The sequence below is a fragment of the Camelina sativa genome, chromosome 3 (genome assembly GCF_000633955.1).
Source record: "Camelina sativa cultivar DH55 chromosome 3, Cs, whole genome shotgun sequence".
In the NCBI taxonomy this organism is placed as follows: domain Eukaryota; kingdom Viridiplantae; phylum Streptophyta; class Magnoliopsida; order Brassicales; family Brassicaceae; genus Camelina; species Camelina sativa.
The window spans coordinates 16,421,552-16,438,954 of record NC_025687.1 but is presented as its reverse complement, the minus strand read 5'-3'; the positions used below and the strand labels follow the sequence as shown (position 1 = coordinate 16,438,954).

The 17,403-nt window shown below is 38.8% G+C and overlaps 2 protein-coding genes across 2 annotated transcripts; both read left to right on the top strand.

Moving 5' to 3' along the window:
* LOC104779043 (putative cytochrome c oxidase subunit 6b-like) lies at positions 1,013-1,866 on the top strand. Its single transcript, XM_010503439.2, has 3 exons — positions 1,013-1,353; positions 1,451-1,532; positions 1,663-1,866. Exons 1-3 carry the CDS (start codon positions 1,013-1,015, stop codon positions 1,744-1,746), a joined length of 507 nt encoding a protein of 168 aa, XP_010501741.1. The 3' UTR covers positions 1,747-1,866.
* Positions 7,352-9,837, top strand: LOC104777305. The gene is made up of 5 exons (XM_010501526.2): positions 7,352-7,617; positions 7,880-7,941; positions 8,431-8,518; positions 8,744-8,846; positions 8,934-9,837. Exons 1-5 carry the CDS (start codon positions 7,496-7,498, stop codon positions 9,540-9,542), a joined length of 984 nt encoding a protein of 327 aa, XP_010499828.1. The 5' UTR covers positions 7,352-7,495; the 3' UTR covers positions 9,543-9,837.

The window sequence follows — 17,403 nt, the reverse complement described above, 5'->3', positions numbered from 1 at the left end:
ATATATATATATATAGTTATTAAAGAAATGTGGTATTTTAACTTCTAGTGTGGTAAGCGTAAGCTAAGTGGTAAGTGAGATGTGATTAATCCATAAAACAAATCTTTTGTTTTGATTTATGAACAGATGACCAACATTCACCTACTTTTTTTATAAACTGATCGGTTGATTATAAATATGAACAAATCCACATAATAGTGCTCTAAGCTATGTAGTATCTATCTAATTTATATATTGAGGAGGATAGGTTGAAAGTGCTATTAACAAAATTAGGGATTACGGAGAAAAAGATCATGGAAATAGCTAGCTTATGGAAGTGAAATAATCAGATCATACACAACTAGTAGTTGCTTTCTCTTAACTACTATTTCATAGTGATCTAATGGTAAAAAATAATTATCTTGGAATTGGAAAATAATTGTTAATCAAGTTCCGTTATGGATGCTTTAAATAATAAGAATACATTACAATCATCAATAGGTCCTTCAGAAAATTAGTTGAGGTTTCAGTTCGAGATCCATTGGTTATAATTTTTTTTTTGTTGCCTACAATTATTGTTTTTAAAATTTATACACATGAAAATTTTATGAACAATGTTATTCTATTTTTTGAATAATATTAAAAATCATATGATAAAACTAAATAAACTGTTTTTTTTTCTGGCAGCCACACATTGGATTAAACATTTGGGATGTTCCACTAGACAACATTCTTAATTTTACAATGACATGCTAAACAGGTCTATTAAGAACAACTTAGATGATCAAAGAGTGGAAAACAAAACTAATAATAAGACGAGATAAATTGACTTTTAGAAAGAAGTTATCCCAAACGATATTATGCTTTATGTAATTTTAAGTTGGGCCATACCTTAAAGAGTGATTAACATGCTTTATTTTAGGCCCATATATAGTATACTTGAAACGTTACTCACGCAAGCCCCCAAGTTTTGACCATAGCAAAAGAGAACACATGCAAGTCTCTCGATCAAGTCACGTGTATACCAACCGATATGACGTGGTATCGATCATCCGCTATTAAAACCTTGCTGTTGAAGGCAAAAGATGAAATAAATTCAAAAACAAAACCAAAAATTCCCCAACTTGTAAAGTTTGATCGGAGATGTCGTCGGCGCAAATGGATCCACACGACAACTCAAGTCGCGAGAGGCCAGCAAGCACCAAGACCAGCTCACGCTCCCGGCACGGTATCGCCGCCACCGCAAAACGAGGCAACTTTTAGAGCTAAGAGAGGAGAGGACGGTGGACAAGAGAAAGACTCGGAGGCGGATGAGCGGTCTCCGGTGACTAATGAAACACGACATTGTTTCAATCGATACATGCAATACCATAATTAAGTTTTAAAAATTGGTTACCACTAACTAAATAAGTGATTAAAGTGCGTGATTACTATACTTCATTATACTATATTTTTTTTAATGCATACATAGGTGTATTGAGAAAAATGGAAGAGATGCTAATGATTGCAACAACTTAAGAGATTATGTGCGTTCAATGTGTCCCAAAGAATTGGTGCGCTAATCTTTCGTAATATTTTATTGCTTCTTAGTAATAATTACGATTGAAGAATAATTGTTATTACAAAAATTCTACTTTTTTCTTTTCTATTTTGTAAAATCGTTTTTTTGTGGGGTTTGTGAAGGTTGAAACATGGGAGGAACAGAGAAAATCTGTGATAGAGAGTGGAAACTTAATTAACGTACGTTTTCTCGTACGAGAATCCTAGATTTGTAGGAGAACTCAGATTCACGAACGGATCAAGAACGATATCGACGTGGTTTTGCAAATCTTCCTTGTAGGGATTGAATATAAGTTCTTAGGTTGAGAGTCTCCTCTCTACGTTTTACACAAAATTCTCGTCAAACTTATTTATTCAATAATCGATTAATTAACTTTACTGAGTTATATCTCTTTAAATAAGAGAAAGAGGACGAAAATTCTAACCGAAACAAAAAGCAAACAAATACAAGTTCAAATATACATTAAGTCTATAAAAAACAAAACCTAAATAATGAATAAGCTCAAACGTGATGATCGTCACTTTTGTGTCGACTGATGCAGCATCACGCGCTGCATCAGTCCCTCCGGGTTAGAAAGATTCGATCCGAATCTGAGATCGTTTAAAGTATTTTTGTTGACCAGTTCATAATATTTTCGCGTAAGAATTTCATGGAGTTTCTTATTCCGCTTCAAGTGTAACATGCTAAAACGTCCTCTACATAGAGTCTTTGTTAAAACAATTGTGGCTTCCAAGCTCGCTTGAACACAAGTGACCAAGAGATTCACTTTTTCCATAGATCTTTTATCCTTGTTTGGTGAAAATATTGACACATGGTCAAATGCACGAGGGAAAAAACGATACATCGTAAACAAAATGCATAAAACATCACCTGGATCAAACACCATGTCACGCCGCTGATCGTTTGCTGCTTTGCCCGTTGAGAACGTCAACAACAACTTGCTTTGTCCGCAAGCAACGACACCCCTACACCTTAGTTTTGTAGAAATGTCCAATAGTGAATTCTGAACACCTTTGTTTCTCCATGTAGGCACATTATTACTAACCAACAATAAATATTTGGCATTAAGAACCTGCAATACATCACCAGCAGCAAGTACGACACCCAAAGTACCCACAACAACCCAAAGGTGATTTTGCTTGTAGCGAAGGTAAACCCCAAACAGCACCTCCATGCTACTCTTTGTGATTTTTGTGTGAGAAAGAAATGGGGCATGCATATAGAAGCTGTAAGCAAATAACTTCCACATCAACACAACGACAACCGCATTTGTAATCTGCTCACCCACCATGAACCGAAGCTTGTTAAAAAAAACAAGCCAAGATGAGGCTGAATTTTCCACACGTTAATAACTTTCTTGATGCGCAAGTAACGACTCTCCAACAACTAAACCAAGTGGATATGGAACAGGAATCAGCTAGTGGGTTACGAACAGCTCTGCTTACCCATTGTAAAGCTCCACTCTGGCACAATGTGGACGTCACGTTGATGAAATCCTGGTGGTGATGCGTAATTTGGACCTTTGACAAATCACCACCAACAAATACTACGACAAAAGAACCCGCAATTAGAAAAAGGGGAATCTTCTCGCTTCCACCAACAAATACTACGTCCGTGTCATTCTTCTGGTAATTCAACACATTATACATCCACCTAAGAAATGTTGTGACCCCCATTGAGAACTCCAAAAAATTGATTGGCACATCTTTGCTTCTTTTCAGAGAAGCCATAAATGATAAAATATCCCACAGCGGCCACAAACATGTACAAGTATCCCAGTCAACAAAGACACAAGTCAATAAAGAGTCAAACTGAGGCACCAAACAAGAACAGTTCACTATCTCCACTTTGCCAAGACTCATTGAAACCCGTATAGAAGACAGCCACATACGCATGAGAAAAACACATGTGACTCTGATCCTGGACTCTCCTCTGTTCACAAAAATATTTGCACGACATTCCACCATCATTGTATATTGATGATTGATCGAGGGTGATATCTCTAATACTAAATGCATAATATCAATTACGTAACTCAGCTCACTTCGCAGCTTACTTTGCAGCTCACTTTGCGCTTCCACCCGTACATCAAACAACACCAAATATATTCCTTTTTCTCCACAAATGACTGTAGTGATTGCTTTATACACAGCGAGAATAAAATCCATATTGATGGTGACTTCATACGACACGTCCTCAAGCTCTCGTGAAATTAGCATCGTAATTATGTTATCTTCCACACAAAATCCAGTATAACCCACTTGTCTTTATCCACAACAGCTCCATTGGAAAGAAACAAAGTAATGGGATTTATGATGCATATGTCTGTCTCGTAGACGACACGTTTAGCATAAGACTGAACCTTCATTGGGTTTTCGTGTCCCAAAGCCCAATTCATAAACTCCATTTTTGAGCTGCACACGTAGATTCCTTCATCTGTTTGATTAGTCTTGCAGCTCACAAGTAAAATTTCTGTACTTAATCGTCAGTGATGACAAAATACCAGAGGTTTGGTGAACTCAATCACTTGAACTTCAATTATCTCTCTGTCTTCTTTGTAAAAATCACCCCAACAGGGATTATCCAATTCTTTGTCGTCGTGGACAACATCACCACCTTCTTTATCATTGACATCGGCCTTTAGATATGCATCATACACCATAGGATTCAAATCCTTGTCATAACCGTTTTCTTCGCCGACGTCATTGTCTTCTCTGTTGTCGGGTTCTTTCACGTCGACAACATCATTGTCTTCATTGGAGGCGAGTTTCAGAGTGCACAAATCAACACCAACAACATCGTAGATATGCTCATCGACAACGTTTTGGACTTGAATGAAACAACTCTCCGTGTAATCCACCAAACGTGTTTGTCGTTTCAAATTTTGCAAACGATTGTACACCAAACTGTGGTAATGATGAGGCAAAAAGTGTGCACACAACTTCTGCTTAAGTTTATCCCAAGATCTAATAGGGTTTTTGCCTTCACGCTTGCGTGTTGTCTTCACTTGCTGCCACCATGATGCGGCATGTCCTTGAAATTTTTTTACCACAAGCGAAACAAATCGATCCTCTGCAACGCTTTGAAAGTCAAAAATCTCTTCAACATCCACAAGCCAATCTAATAATAAATCACTAGAAAATTCTCCGTGGAACTCGGGAATTTCCAACTTAAAATCTATTATAAAGAAATCAAACCACCAGGAACGTGATGGCTCTGATACCAACTGATAGAGAGCGGAAGCTTAATTAACGTAAGAGAACGCTAGATCTCTAGGAGAACTCGAATTCACGAACGGATCTTGCTTAGAACGTTGTAACTTGACGAAGAAGCAATAAGGATATGGTCGAGATCGGGAGCGATATCGACGTGGTTTTGCAAGTCCTCTTTGCAGGGCTTGAACACAAGCTCTTAGGTTGAGAGTCCTCCTCTCTAAGCTTTACACAAAGCTCTCGTAAAACTTGTTTATTCAATAATCGATTAATTAACTTTACAATAATGAGTCATGTCCCTTTAAATAAGAGGAAGAGGATGAAAACCCTAACCGAAACAAGAAGCAAACAAATACAAGCCCAAATATACATTAAGCCCATAAGAAACAAAACCTAAATAATGAATGAGTTCAAACGTGATGATCCTCACGTTTGCGTCGAAGATGCCCTGCATCAATCTAGGACATTGCCATCATCAATATGAAGATTAGATTTTCGGGAAAATCACGTTTTAAACCTTCATAGTGTCACTCGGTAGCACTTTAAACCTCGAGAAAATTTCACTAACACTATAAACTTAAAATGATTTTACTAACACTTTAAACGTTTAAAATAATTTTACTAACACTTTAAACCATAAAACTAACTTTCATTTTTGTACCGCCATAAAAAATAACGGAATAATAATATTCTTCAATGCGAAATAGTTAAACTATGTTGGTTTAATTTAAATTTTAATTAGTTTTAGTTTTTATAAATAAATAAAAAATAAATTTGTGTTCATTTTCATTGTAGAGAAAACTTTTACGAAATTACTTTTCACATCATTAATCCTTTTAATAAATACCTCTGATTCTTCATTTTTTTTTTTGCTTTGATGTATTTTTTTTTATCAATCGTCATAAATAATTAAATTAAATTAAATTAATTAGATAAGTATTTAAATGAAACCAGCATAGTTTAACTGTTTCACGTTGACGGATATTACTATTCTGTCATTTTTAGTGGTGGTACAAACAAGAAAGTTAGTTTCAAGGTTTAAAGTGTTTGTGAAATCATTTTAAAGGTTTATAGTGTTAGTGAAAATATCTCAAGGTTTAAAGTGTTACTCAACCACACTTTGAAGGTTTAAAATGTGATTTTCCTTTAGATTTTCACTAAGATTGTTTATTTTAAAGCCTAAGTACAATGGATCCACATGATGAATTCAATAAATAATTAATTATATCATGTCTGTAAAACCATATTTTTGTGTTAATCTGGATCTGTCTTGAGAATTTCTGCGGTTCTTCCCATCCAAATCTGATCTAAATAGTCATTCAACCCCAGTTCAGATCTCGTTCTTCCATAGCTCTTGTAATCGACCTTGCACTTATATTGCACTTATCATGTGTCACAATGTTGGGCTTCATTACGTTATTTTATTTCATTATTCTATTAATTTAGTCATACTTGATAAGGAAAGATTTTTAGTTTTTTATTCCTTTGCTAAAACATGGAAACCATCAATCTTACACTAAAACTGGGTTTCTAAAATTAGTTATTAATATTTTTGTCATGACACCTATCAAATTATTGATGAGAGATTTTTCTACGTGTAATATAGAGATTATACATAAATTACTAATCTATACTAAATAAAAGTAGAAGCTATAAGATTTTTAAACTGTCCCACATAAGATTTTTAAACTGTTCCACATAAGATTTTAAACAACCAATAGAGTTAGTCATCTCACTAATTAACATTTTTACTTTAGTTGTCCACATATGATTTTAAAAAACCAATAGGGATTGGACATCTTACTAATTAACATTTTTAAAAATATAGTAGTTTTCTATATTATTAAGTTTTTTGAGAAAAAGGAAAAAGTTAAATTTATAAAAATAAAAGACAAACAATTTCTCACATCAACTAGAAAAGTTTTACACAATAGTTTAGAATCATTATAAATAAGACTAATATAGTTCTAACTACGAATGAGCAGAAAAGTTTTATTCGGTTTAATCTGATGTTTTATTTGAGCAAATAAACACTTTTAAAATGTTTCTAAATATTAAAAATTTTTAAATTTTCAAAAAGTTTTAAATATTATAAATATTGAAACTTTTAAAAGTTTTTAGCTTTTAAATTTTTTTAAAAATGAGCAAGAATCTTAATTTACCATGCATCCACATTTAAAAGTTTCATTCGGTTTATTCCAGTTCTTTATTTTAGAGAATTTAAACAATAACAAAATTTTCAACAATTTATATTATATAGACAATTGATTTTAGGTTTTATTTTATTTTATTTTAGTAGGAGCTATAAGTTTAAAAGGCGTTCCACTAACATATTTATGGCGCTAAAATTTGATATTTTTGAATATTTAATCATTTATCAAACTAAGAAAATAAATTGGATAATCTAAACATTCTAATCAAACATATCCCCCGGATTATAAATAAAGTTCATGATTTGGTTAAGTTCGGTTCAATTCAAAGAGAACTATTGGGCTTTCGATTCAGGCCCATAAAACGACTCACGTTGTTACTTTTTAAATAACCGGAGCCCTAGACCCGCCGTGGAATCGAGCGTGAGAGAGAGAGAGAGAGAGAGAGAGAGAGATCACTTCTCTCAAAAATCAGAGCGACAAAAGAAAAAAAAAATAAAAACCAAACCTTTCGATTCCAAATTTTAGCTTTCTCTCTTTCGTTCAGTAACGGTTTTTAATATTGACAGTTAAAGTACCGTTTAGAAAGAAAGATGGCGACTTCTTCACCGTCTCTGAGTAACAATGGCCTCTCCGCCGTCGTCACTCCTCCCAAGACTCTCCGTGGTCTCAACAAGCCTAAGTGTATCCAATGCGGCAACGTTGCTCGCTCCAGGTCTTGTTTCTTCTGGGGATTTTGAATTTAGGATGGTTCTTGGATTTATGATGTTAAAAGGAATCGAATTTAGGGTTTTTTAAGTATTGGGGTTTGGGTTTTCTCCATGATTTGGTGATTGATACTTACTTCTAAATGTTCCTGAGATTTGGTTAAAGTTTTGAGCTTTAGTTTCGAAAGATTAGTTTTTTTTTTTAGGTAATCGGGAGTGTGATGTTGGTGTATTGATTGTAATGGTATTGCTTGGATGTGTTCATTGCAGGTGCCCGTTTCAGTCTTGTAAGGGTTGTTGTTCAAGAGCAGAGAACCCCTGTCCGATTCACGGTATGGTTTCCCCTTCGAATCTGAATTTGAGAAGATGATTAGCTAAAGAAATCAGTTTCAGAGTTTAGTGTTAACAACATAGATAGGGGAGTTCTTGTCATTGTTTCGTTTACTTGGTAAGTTTGGGAGTTTAGTGTTTAGTGTTCATTGAAAGATGTCGGAACAATAGAGTAACTGGAACTAGAGAATAGAGTATTGGAAGACTGATTCATGGTATGGTCTCCCCTTAGAATCTGAAATTGAGAAGATAATTAGCTAAAGAAATCATTTTTAGTGTTTAGTTTTGATAACATTGATAGGGAAATTCTAGTCATTTGTTTCTTTCACGTGGTAAGTTTAGATGGTTAGAGTGGAGCAATGAAACCAATAGAGAAACTGGAACTAGAGAAGAGAGTAGTGGAAGGCTGATATTTTGAGACTGCTTGTTATTTAGCTGAGAGATATAAAGTGATGTTTATCATGGCTTGTTTTGTGTTTATGTCTCTGCAGTTCTTAAAGTAGCTGCAACACCTGGTGAGAAGATGCAGGCGCCAAGTACTCCATCATCAGACCAGAAATCATCTGAGGGCACTCCCGGGTACATATGTTCAAACCAGTTTTGTTATTTTCTGATTTCCTTGTGCTTTTGGGGGCAAGTGAATCTGTGATGACAAACTGGTGTACTTACTTTGTTAGGGCATTTCTTAGTCATCTTGGTTTATTGAACGCAGTTGATATTGAGATGCTATATATGTATATTCTTGTGGAACTAAAAGATGGTCTCTTTAAGTTGACATTGTTCTTCTGTTGGGAACTGCTTCAGGACTACAACTAGGGTTTCGTCAATCCGCCAACTCTCTAGCAACTTTGCTCAGTTTAATAACTTGAATGCTTCCGCCCGCCAGAGAAAACCTTTAACTATTAAGGTACTAATTAAAATTGACTTCATTACTCATCGAAAAATTCTCCTATTAGTTGTTTTTTTTCTCTAATCAGTCATTCTTCTAATCTAGGATGCACAAGCTTTAAATGAGTGGCGGTTTACAAAGCTTAAAGAGTATAGAGACAGAAACATTGAAGTAGAAAATGAAGCTTTTGATCGGTACATGAGTAATGTGAATTTACTAGAAGAAGCATTCTCATTTACATCTGCTCCTGATGAAGAGGTTACCGGATCAGCAGCTTCTGAGCAAAACAGCGAGGAAAAAAACATGTCAGAGCTTAAACTGAGACTGAGATCGAACTCTGCAAGAACAGAGAGCTTTAAGAAGCGGATCACGGAGACTGTCAATGCCGGTTTGTTTAAGCTTAAGAAACCGGAATATGGTGGTTCTTCGGATGATCAAGATGATATGAAAAGGCGGAGGAAAAGAAAGAAATGGGAAGAGAAAGGTTCAGCTTTGAATGACATAATAGATAAACTGAACAAAGCAAGAACCGAAGATGATCTCAAATCTTGTTTAGAGATGAAATCAAAACTCTGTGGTCAAGTTACTTCTGCTGCAGCATCCGAGAAGAATAAGGTTTTTCCCAGTTTAGTCCGCAAAGTCGAGATGAGCGAAGAAGCACTTCAAAGAATCAGCGAGAATCTCCAATCTTTTGACAAGGTTGAAACTTTGTGAAGTTTGAGAACATTCTGTCGATGAATTGAACTCCAGTTTGGATGGCCGATAAAAGCTCCAGATCTTTTGTGATCAAAGGTATTGTACAATGATCAAACACTCTTCAAAACTGATCATAAAGACTCAAGACTCAGAGATATTCTTGTAAAGTAGTGTTGAGCATCAATTAGATTAGAACGCAGCATTGGATAAAGCTGTTGATTATGTATCTCATTGGATTTTTGAATTTTTTCACTGTATGTTAGATTTAAAATTGCTTATGTAATTGCTAATAGAAAAACCAGTTCCAAGATCATTTTATTATGTTGTGAACTAATAGATGATGAAGATTTGTTTTGTTAAATTTTTTCTATCGACTTAAAAATAAAAGTTGGTTTGGTTTGGTATTTGATAACCGCTCAGTCTAATCAAACAGGTCTTTTTGGAAAATAAATCCATCCATCATAGGCCATTTTCAACACGTATATTTGAAAATGACTAAAACCAAACTTTTAGATTCTACATTTTGTTATGCTGCCCCAATTCCACTATCGATCAAAAACAGATCCAAAAGTTTTTTTGGAAATAAAAAAATAAAAATAACGTTTAGATTGTTTCCAGTTTCAACCATATAATCTATTTTTATATATATACGTATTTATGTGTACATAAACTTTGGATATATAAAGACAAATACTATATGCATATGTGTAATGTGTAGATAATTCAATCTGCAAACCAACTGTTAGCATGTTGACGGGGTTGTTGTTGGTTGGAACTTGAGATCAAACAACTCAAATGAGCTCATTATAAGTTAAGCTTTCAATAATTGTTAAGTATTTCATTGTTACCCACCTAATTTCTTCTACTATGGTTTTGGTCATGTATTATTTTTAATTGCAAGATAATTATGTAATAATGTAAACCATTTTATTTCTATGTTGTAACTTGTAACTTATAATTATTATTGTTACCACCTAATTTTCACAATGGTTTGGTAATATATCATTTTTTAATTGTAAGATAATTATTTGATTGTGTAACCTCCCATTTAATATTTTATGTTGTAACCTGTTCGAGCTCCGAATATTATAACCTAAAAGAGAAAAAATGGAAAAGCTTTCAAATTCACCGATGATGAGGAAGAAACTTAATTAGCATGTAATAATCTGGCATTTGAAGAGATTATGAACACAACCCGAAATCTATGCATTCTGAAAATATAGTTCTTTTGTTTCAAACAAAATATCATTAAGTTAGAAAAGAATAGTGAAACAATCTGGCGTTTTTCACTAAACCGATTCCTTTTTGGAACTAACTTGGTTCCGTACGGATCGAAATTCCAGCCAACACCCTGATTCAACTATGACTGAAACTAGTCCCAATCCTCCCCCTCCTTTTTCCCCCTATCCTCCTGACTCCAATCCCTTTCCTTCTCTGTCTCACTTTCCTCCCTTTTCCCCAAATTCTACTTCCCCCTCTTCTCAATCCTCCCTCCAATACTCTCCTCAAACTGCTTGCATTGAGCCTGAGAGAGTGGTCCTAGCGCTCCATGTCCAACATAAATCAACTCCTGTGGTGGTGAATGATATGTTACGGTTTTGACTCACTTTGACCCCGTTTATTTGATAGTTTTGTAGTTGTTTGAGTCCTTTTCAGGTTATAATAAGAGGCTAGGAAGCTAAAAGCAAGGATTGGAACAGCAGGAGCAATCGGAGCAGAAAGGAGTTGAATTGGAGCAGAAAAGCTGATTTTAGACCCAGGAGCACATGCTCCCGATTTCCGAGCACATGCTCCCAACTCTACGGTTTCATGACGACACGTGGCAAACATCTAGGCGCCGATTCCCTGCCTAATTCCCCTTATTTTAGGCGATCCTTTGTGAGAGAAAGAGGGCTGAGATCGCTTTTTAATAGGGAGATTTGAATTTGGAATCTTTCCTTATTTTTCTCTACTTGTATGCTATTTAACCTAGGGTTTTAGGAGAGAGATACATACCTTTTCTTTTGGTTTTTGGGGGAGCAACGTTTTGTGAGGGAGGGGAAGAGCGGCTACGTTAGAGAAGCGATTCTGAACCCTTGTGATTTTTATATTTTTATGCTATTGAATTTCTCATCTATGTTGGCTATTCATTTCTCTATGTCTGAGTAGTTTTCTTTGCTAGATTAGGGGTTTCAAAAGGGGTTTCATGGGTTAGCAGCAGAACACAAATAGGGCTTTATATAATCGATTTTCTTCACTATTGTTAGACTTAATGCTTAGGTTGATTTGATCACCCAATCTATGATTCTAGGTTTATCTATTCATCAAAAGTGTAATAGGTTGCTAGAAAAGACATTAGTGGGCAAATTATCCTAGACCTGCGAAAGTTGATGTGTAGGTGATTTGTGAACTTATCATTCCTGTTCTTTAATGCTTGTCTGCGATTCTGGGCTCAAACGACAGTTTAGGGTTTATGGACCGCCGAGCATGTGCTCCGGATGTCTGAGCACGTGCTCCGCGTTTCCGCACAGAATCGATCAGATAGAGTTATTGATACCACGACAGTGGATCAGTTTATATTTATGTTTGAGTTCTAGACTGGTACTTAATCTATGCCCTGAATAGTTGTTTAGTTGCTATCTCTGAAATTCCCGAGAATTACCCCTGATCTAGTGTTTTGCTTATTGCCTTTTTATACCGTTTTAATCGCGTTACTGTTACCAAACAAACCCAACTTTGAATTGTCTTAGCTTGAAATTGAACCAATAGAACCATAGAGTAAAACTTGGTCTTCGTGGGATTCGACCCCTAAGTACTACTTCTTTGCTGTGCACTTGCAGTAGGAAAATAGGGTTTAAAACTCTGTGTATCAAGTTTTTGGCGCCGTTGCCGGGGACCAAATTTTTACCTTTGGTTTTCGGCGAAATTACTAGACTAAGACCTTACTGATTTGTCTTTCTGCTTCTTCTTTGCGTGTGTTTCAGGTGCATGTCAAGAAGATCTACAAGAAGAAACAACACCGAAGAACTAGTTGCTTTGTCAGCCGCAGAGCTCTCTTTGGCAGAAAGAACAAACCGCAAGAACAGAAAGTTTCAATCCGTCAACATGGGTGACAACAGAAACAATGAGGATATGGCTGCCGAGTTGCAGCAACTTCGACAACAGTTGGGGCAGTTGCTCCGTGCTCAACACGAAAGAGCCGCGCCGCCACAACCGTCCATTGGGGACAAGGACAACCCGCATGTGTTCTACACCAACCGAGCGGCGATTGTTCCTCCCACCATCCCGAGACAAGATTTTGAGATCAAGCCACAGATGATCTCTCTAGTGAAGCAGCACCTATTTCACGGTCTCCCAGCTGAGATTCCGATGGACCACATCGAGAATTTTGAGGAGATATGTAGCACCACTGGTTCAAATGGGATACCGCCAGACTTTCTGAAGTGCAAGCTCTTTCCCTTCTCTCTTGCGGATAGAGCTTCACGTTGGCTGAAGTCATTGCCACCTGGGTCTCTGACATCATGGGAACAGTGTAGATCTGCGTTTCTGGACCATTTCTACACCAAGGCTAAGACCGCTGCCCTGAGGAACAAGATTTCATCGTTCCAACAGCACACTGGAGAAGCCTTCTGCGAGGCTTGGGAGAGGTACAAAGAGTACCGTAGAGAGTGTCCGCACCATGGATTCAGTGATGAACAGATTCTGGGCATTTTCTATGATGGAGTTAACTGGGACTACAGAAACGCTCTCAACTCGGCCAGCAATGGGGATTTTATGACAAAGTCTAAGGAAGGAGCATATCAGTTGATTGAGAACCTAGCTGCAAGCTCCAGCAACAAGGCTCCTGAGTATGACAGGTCCGTGAAGGTCAACAGTGTCGATACGCAAAAGATTGACGAGTTGACAGCCAAGGTGAACCTTCTTCTGAAGGGGAGCCAGAAAACTGTCCATTTTGTCGATGAGACCGGAGACATGCCGCTAGCTCAGGAGATTTGTGATGGAGAGGATGAAACGATGGAGGTTAATTATGTGAGTGGGCAAGGTTTTGTGCAGAACAGGGGTTTCAACCCGAACTACAGAAGCCATCCGAATTTGTCCTATAGAAGCACCAACGTGGAGAATCCTCAGGATCAGGTGTATCCGCAGCAAGGAGCTCAGAATCAGATGGGTTATCAGAAAACCTTCTCAAACAACTTCCAAGGCAAACAGTTTGTGCCCACACAAAACCATTTCCAAGGGGGGAACCAGCAGGCATATACAAGCGCTCAGCAAGCACTGCCTTTCACCAACCAGCAGTTGGGATCTTCACCTGCTAGCAGCTCTCAGGATGAGCTGAAAAACATGATGCAACAACTCTTGGTGAATCAACAAAAAGCTTCAGTGGAAATCAACGCTAAGGTCGATACCATGTACAATGACCTTAATGGGAAGTATGAGGCAGTAATGTCACATGTGAAGAAGCTTGATGTTCAGGTTGCACAGACTGCTGAAGCCGTGAAAAGAACTCCTGGGACTCTGCCCGGAAAAGGGGAAGCAAACCCGCGGAACGAGTATGTCAATGCGATTGAGCTAAGGGGAGGAAAGAAGTTACCCCCTAGAGAAGCACCATCCGCTAGGCTTGACAAGGGCAAGGGTATTGCTGAAGAATACCTTCCTCAACATGCTGCTGAGACTCCACCGTTGAGTCAAAAAGAAGCCGAAGCATCCGGCGAGCATGTGCTCCCACCCAGCGAGCACGTGCTCCCGACTCCCGATCAGACCGTTCCTACTGAGGTACCTCCTGCACGCGTGTACACCCCTAGGGTTCCTTACCCTGTTCCTCCTAAGAAATCTCGCAAGGATTTGGAGGATGCAAAGTGCAAGGAGATGTTGAGAGAATTGACGGTAAAACTACCCCTAGCTGATGCTGTTCAGATGATACCTGCTTTGAAGAGATATGTGAAAGGGTTAGTTTCTGGGAGAGTGTCAGAGGAAGAGAACGTGATGATGGTTTCAAGAGAGTGCAGTGCTGTGCTGCAAAACAAAGTGCTAAAGAAGAGAGATGATCCAGGGCGATTTGTCTTATCCGTGAGAATCGGTAAAACGATTTTTGCAAACTCCCTCTGTGATCTAGGTTCCAGTGTGAACCTTATGCCATACTCAGTGGCTAAAAGGCTGGGATACACGAAGTTCAAGTCTACACGGATTTCGTTAGTATTCGCGGATAGATCCACCAAGCGCCCCATAGGAGTGTTGGAGGATTTACATGTCCAGATAGGGGACACGCTTATACCAGCAGACTTTGTGGTTCTGGAACTTGAAGAAGAACCACGTGACCCCCTGATCTTGGGTAGATCATTCTTATGCACAGCTGGTGCGATTATAGATGTGCAAGGGGGAGCGATCGATCTCCAGCTGGGGGATATGATCGCAAGGTTTGAGATGAATAAGCTGCTCAAGAAACCTATGATAGATGGTCAGACTTTTGTGGTTGATGATGGTTCAGAGGTTGCACATGAGGTTACCGATGAAGTTCTCACTCTCGACCCGTTGGAGGTTGCCTTGACAAAGGCAGAGGGTAAGTATGGATTCTTGAATGAGGAAGCTGATGGTTTTACACGCATTTTGGATGCAGGTACACGGTTCCAGCAACTGGTAGCTTACGCCAGCCTAGACGATGAGAACCAATCAGGGGAGGAATCCGCCGAGGGAGCACCTGCTCCGGATTCCGGAGCACATGCTCCGGTAAAGTCAGCGGACGGTCCTTGGAGCGAGTTAAGAGCTCCAAAGGTAGAGCTAAAACCACTTCCAGCCGGGCTAAGGTACGCGTTCCTAGGTCCTAACTCTACATACCCCGTGATAGTGAACTCTGAACTAAACAATGTAGAGACCGCTTTGCTCCTTTGTGAACTTAGGAAGTATAGAAATGCTCTAGGGTATTCACTAGATGACATCCCAGGAATCTCACCAGATCTTTGCATGCATAGGATACATCTAGAAGATGAATCAATGACTTCGGTAGAACATCAGAGGAGGTTGAACCCGAATCTAAAGGATGTTGTTAAGAAAGAGATAATGAAACTTCTAGATGCGGGTGTAATTTATGCTATTTCTGATAGTTCCTGGATTAGTCCAGTTCATGTAGTCCCTAAGAAAGGTGGAATTACAGTGGTTAAGAATGATAAGGATGAGTTGATTCCTACTAGGACAGTTACGGGACATCGCATGTGCATAGACTATAGAAAACTTAATGCTGCGACCCGTAAGGATCATTTTCCTTTGCCGTTTATTGATCAAATGCTTGAGAGATTGGCTAACCATCCTTACTACTGTTTCTTAGATGGCTATTCAGGTTTCTTTCAGATCCCAATCCATCCCGACGATCAAGAGAAGACCACATTCACATGTCCTTACGGCACCTTTGCTTACCGCAGAATGCCGTTTGGCTTGTGCAATGCACCAGCGACCTTCCAACGATGCATGATGTCCATTTTCACTGACCTGATTGAGGATATAATGGAAGTTTTCATGGACGATTTCTCCGTCTATGGGAGCTCCTTTTCCGTTTGTTTGTCTAATTTGTGCAGGGTGTTGCAGCGGTGTGAAGACAAACATCTGGTGCTGAATTGGGAGAAATGCCACTTCATGGTCAGAGATGGGATAGTGCTGGGACACAAGATTTCTGAAAAGGGGATTGAGGTTGACAAAGCCAAGGTTGAGGTGATGATGAGTTTACAACCGCCTAATTCGGTAAAAGGGATCCGCAGTTTCCTTGGCCACGCCGGTTTCTACAGACGGTTCATTAAGGATTTCTCCAAGATAGCAAGACCACTTACCCAGCTGTTGTGTAAGGAAGTGAAGTTTGATTTCGATTCTGCTTGCTTGGAGGCCTTTCACACGATCAAAGGAGCTTTGGTTAGCGCTCCGATTGTACAACCGCCAGATTGGGACCTTCCCTTTGAGGTCATGACTGATGCGAGTGATTATGCCGTGGGAGCGGTTCTGGGACAGAGAAAAGACAAGAAGCTGCACGTGATATACTATGCCAGCCGCACCTTGGATGAGGCTCAGTGCAAGTACGCTACAACCGAGAAAGAACTTTTAGCGGTTGTGTTTGCTTTTGAGAAGTTCCGATCATACCTTGTTGGTTCCAAAGTGGTTGTTCACACTGATCATGCAGCATTGAGGTATCTACTGACCAAGAAGGATGCAAAACCAAGGCTACTCCGTTGGATTTTGTTGCTTCAAGAGTTTGACTTGGAGATTAAAGACAAGAAGGGTATTGAGAACGGAGTTGCAGATCACTTGTCAAGAATGAGGATAGAAGAAGAGCTACCCTTGGATGATAGCCTTCCTGAAGAACATGTTTACTCAATCGGCATCTTTGATCCCGCCGAGCACATGCTCCGCCTGGGAGCACATGCTCCGAAAACCCCGTGCAAGGCAATCGATACCAACAAACAGCCGAGTTTTCCCTGATTTGGAGAGTATGCAAACTACCTAGCAGCAGAGAAAGAACCTACTGAGTTTGTGGAGAACAAGAATAAGAAGTTCCTGAAAGACATAAGGCGATATTTTTGGGACGAGCCTTACCTCTATAGGCATTGCTCGGATGGTGTTTTCAGGAGGTGTGTGACTGAGGAGGAGATTCCTGCACCAATGGATATTTCCACCTCACCCTTGCCTCTATCAAAGGCAACTGTCTCCAACCCTTTTAAAGTCCTTGCTGAACTAGTCTACCATATAAACCCACCCCCTCCACTTTCCTCCACAACTTCATCTAATCCGCATCCCACCCCCTCCCCTAACCCTTCCATTGTTTCCTCACCCCCGCTGGAACCTGCAAAAACTACCCCTTCTCTATATGTGGTGTCTCCTCCCCCCCATGGGGGAGACTCCTCACCGCTCCTAAATCCACTCC

Excerpts from the sequence above, each read along its gene's own strand:
- LOC104779043 (XM_010503439.2), top strand. The coding sequence starts at position 1,013 with ATGACGTGGTATCGATCATCCGCTATTAAAACCTTGCTGTTGAAGGCA. Across the intron at positions 1,354-1,450 it reads CGATACATGCAATACCATAA|GTGTATTGAGAAAAATGGAA; the intron begins TTAAGTTTTAAA and ends ATGCATACATAG. Across the intron at positions 1,533-1,662 it reads CAATGTGTCCCAAAGAATTG|GTTGAAACATGGGAGGAACA; the intron begins GTGCGCTAATCT and ends GGGTTTGTGAAG.
- LOC104777305 (XM_010501526.2), top strand. The coding sequence starts at position 7,496 with ATGGCGACTTCTTCACCGTCTCTGAGTAACAATGGCCTCTCCGCCGTC. Across the intron at positions 7,618-7,879 it reads GGCAACGTTGCTCGCTCCAG|GTGCCCGTTTCAGTCTTGTA; the intron begins GTCTTGTTTCTT and ends TGTTCATTGCAG. Across the intron at positions 8,519-8,743 it reads TCATCTGAGGGCACTCCCGG|GACTACAACTAGGGTTTCGT; the intron begins GTACATATGTTC and ends GAACTGCTTCAG.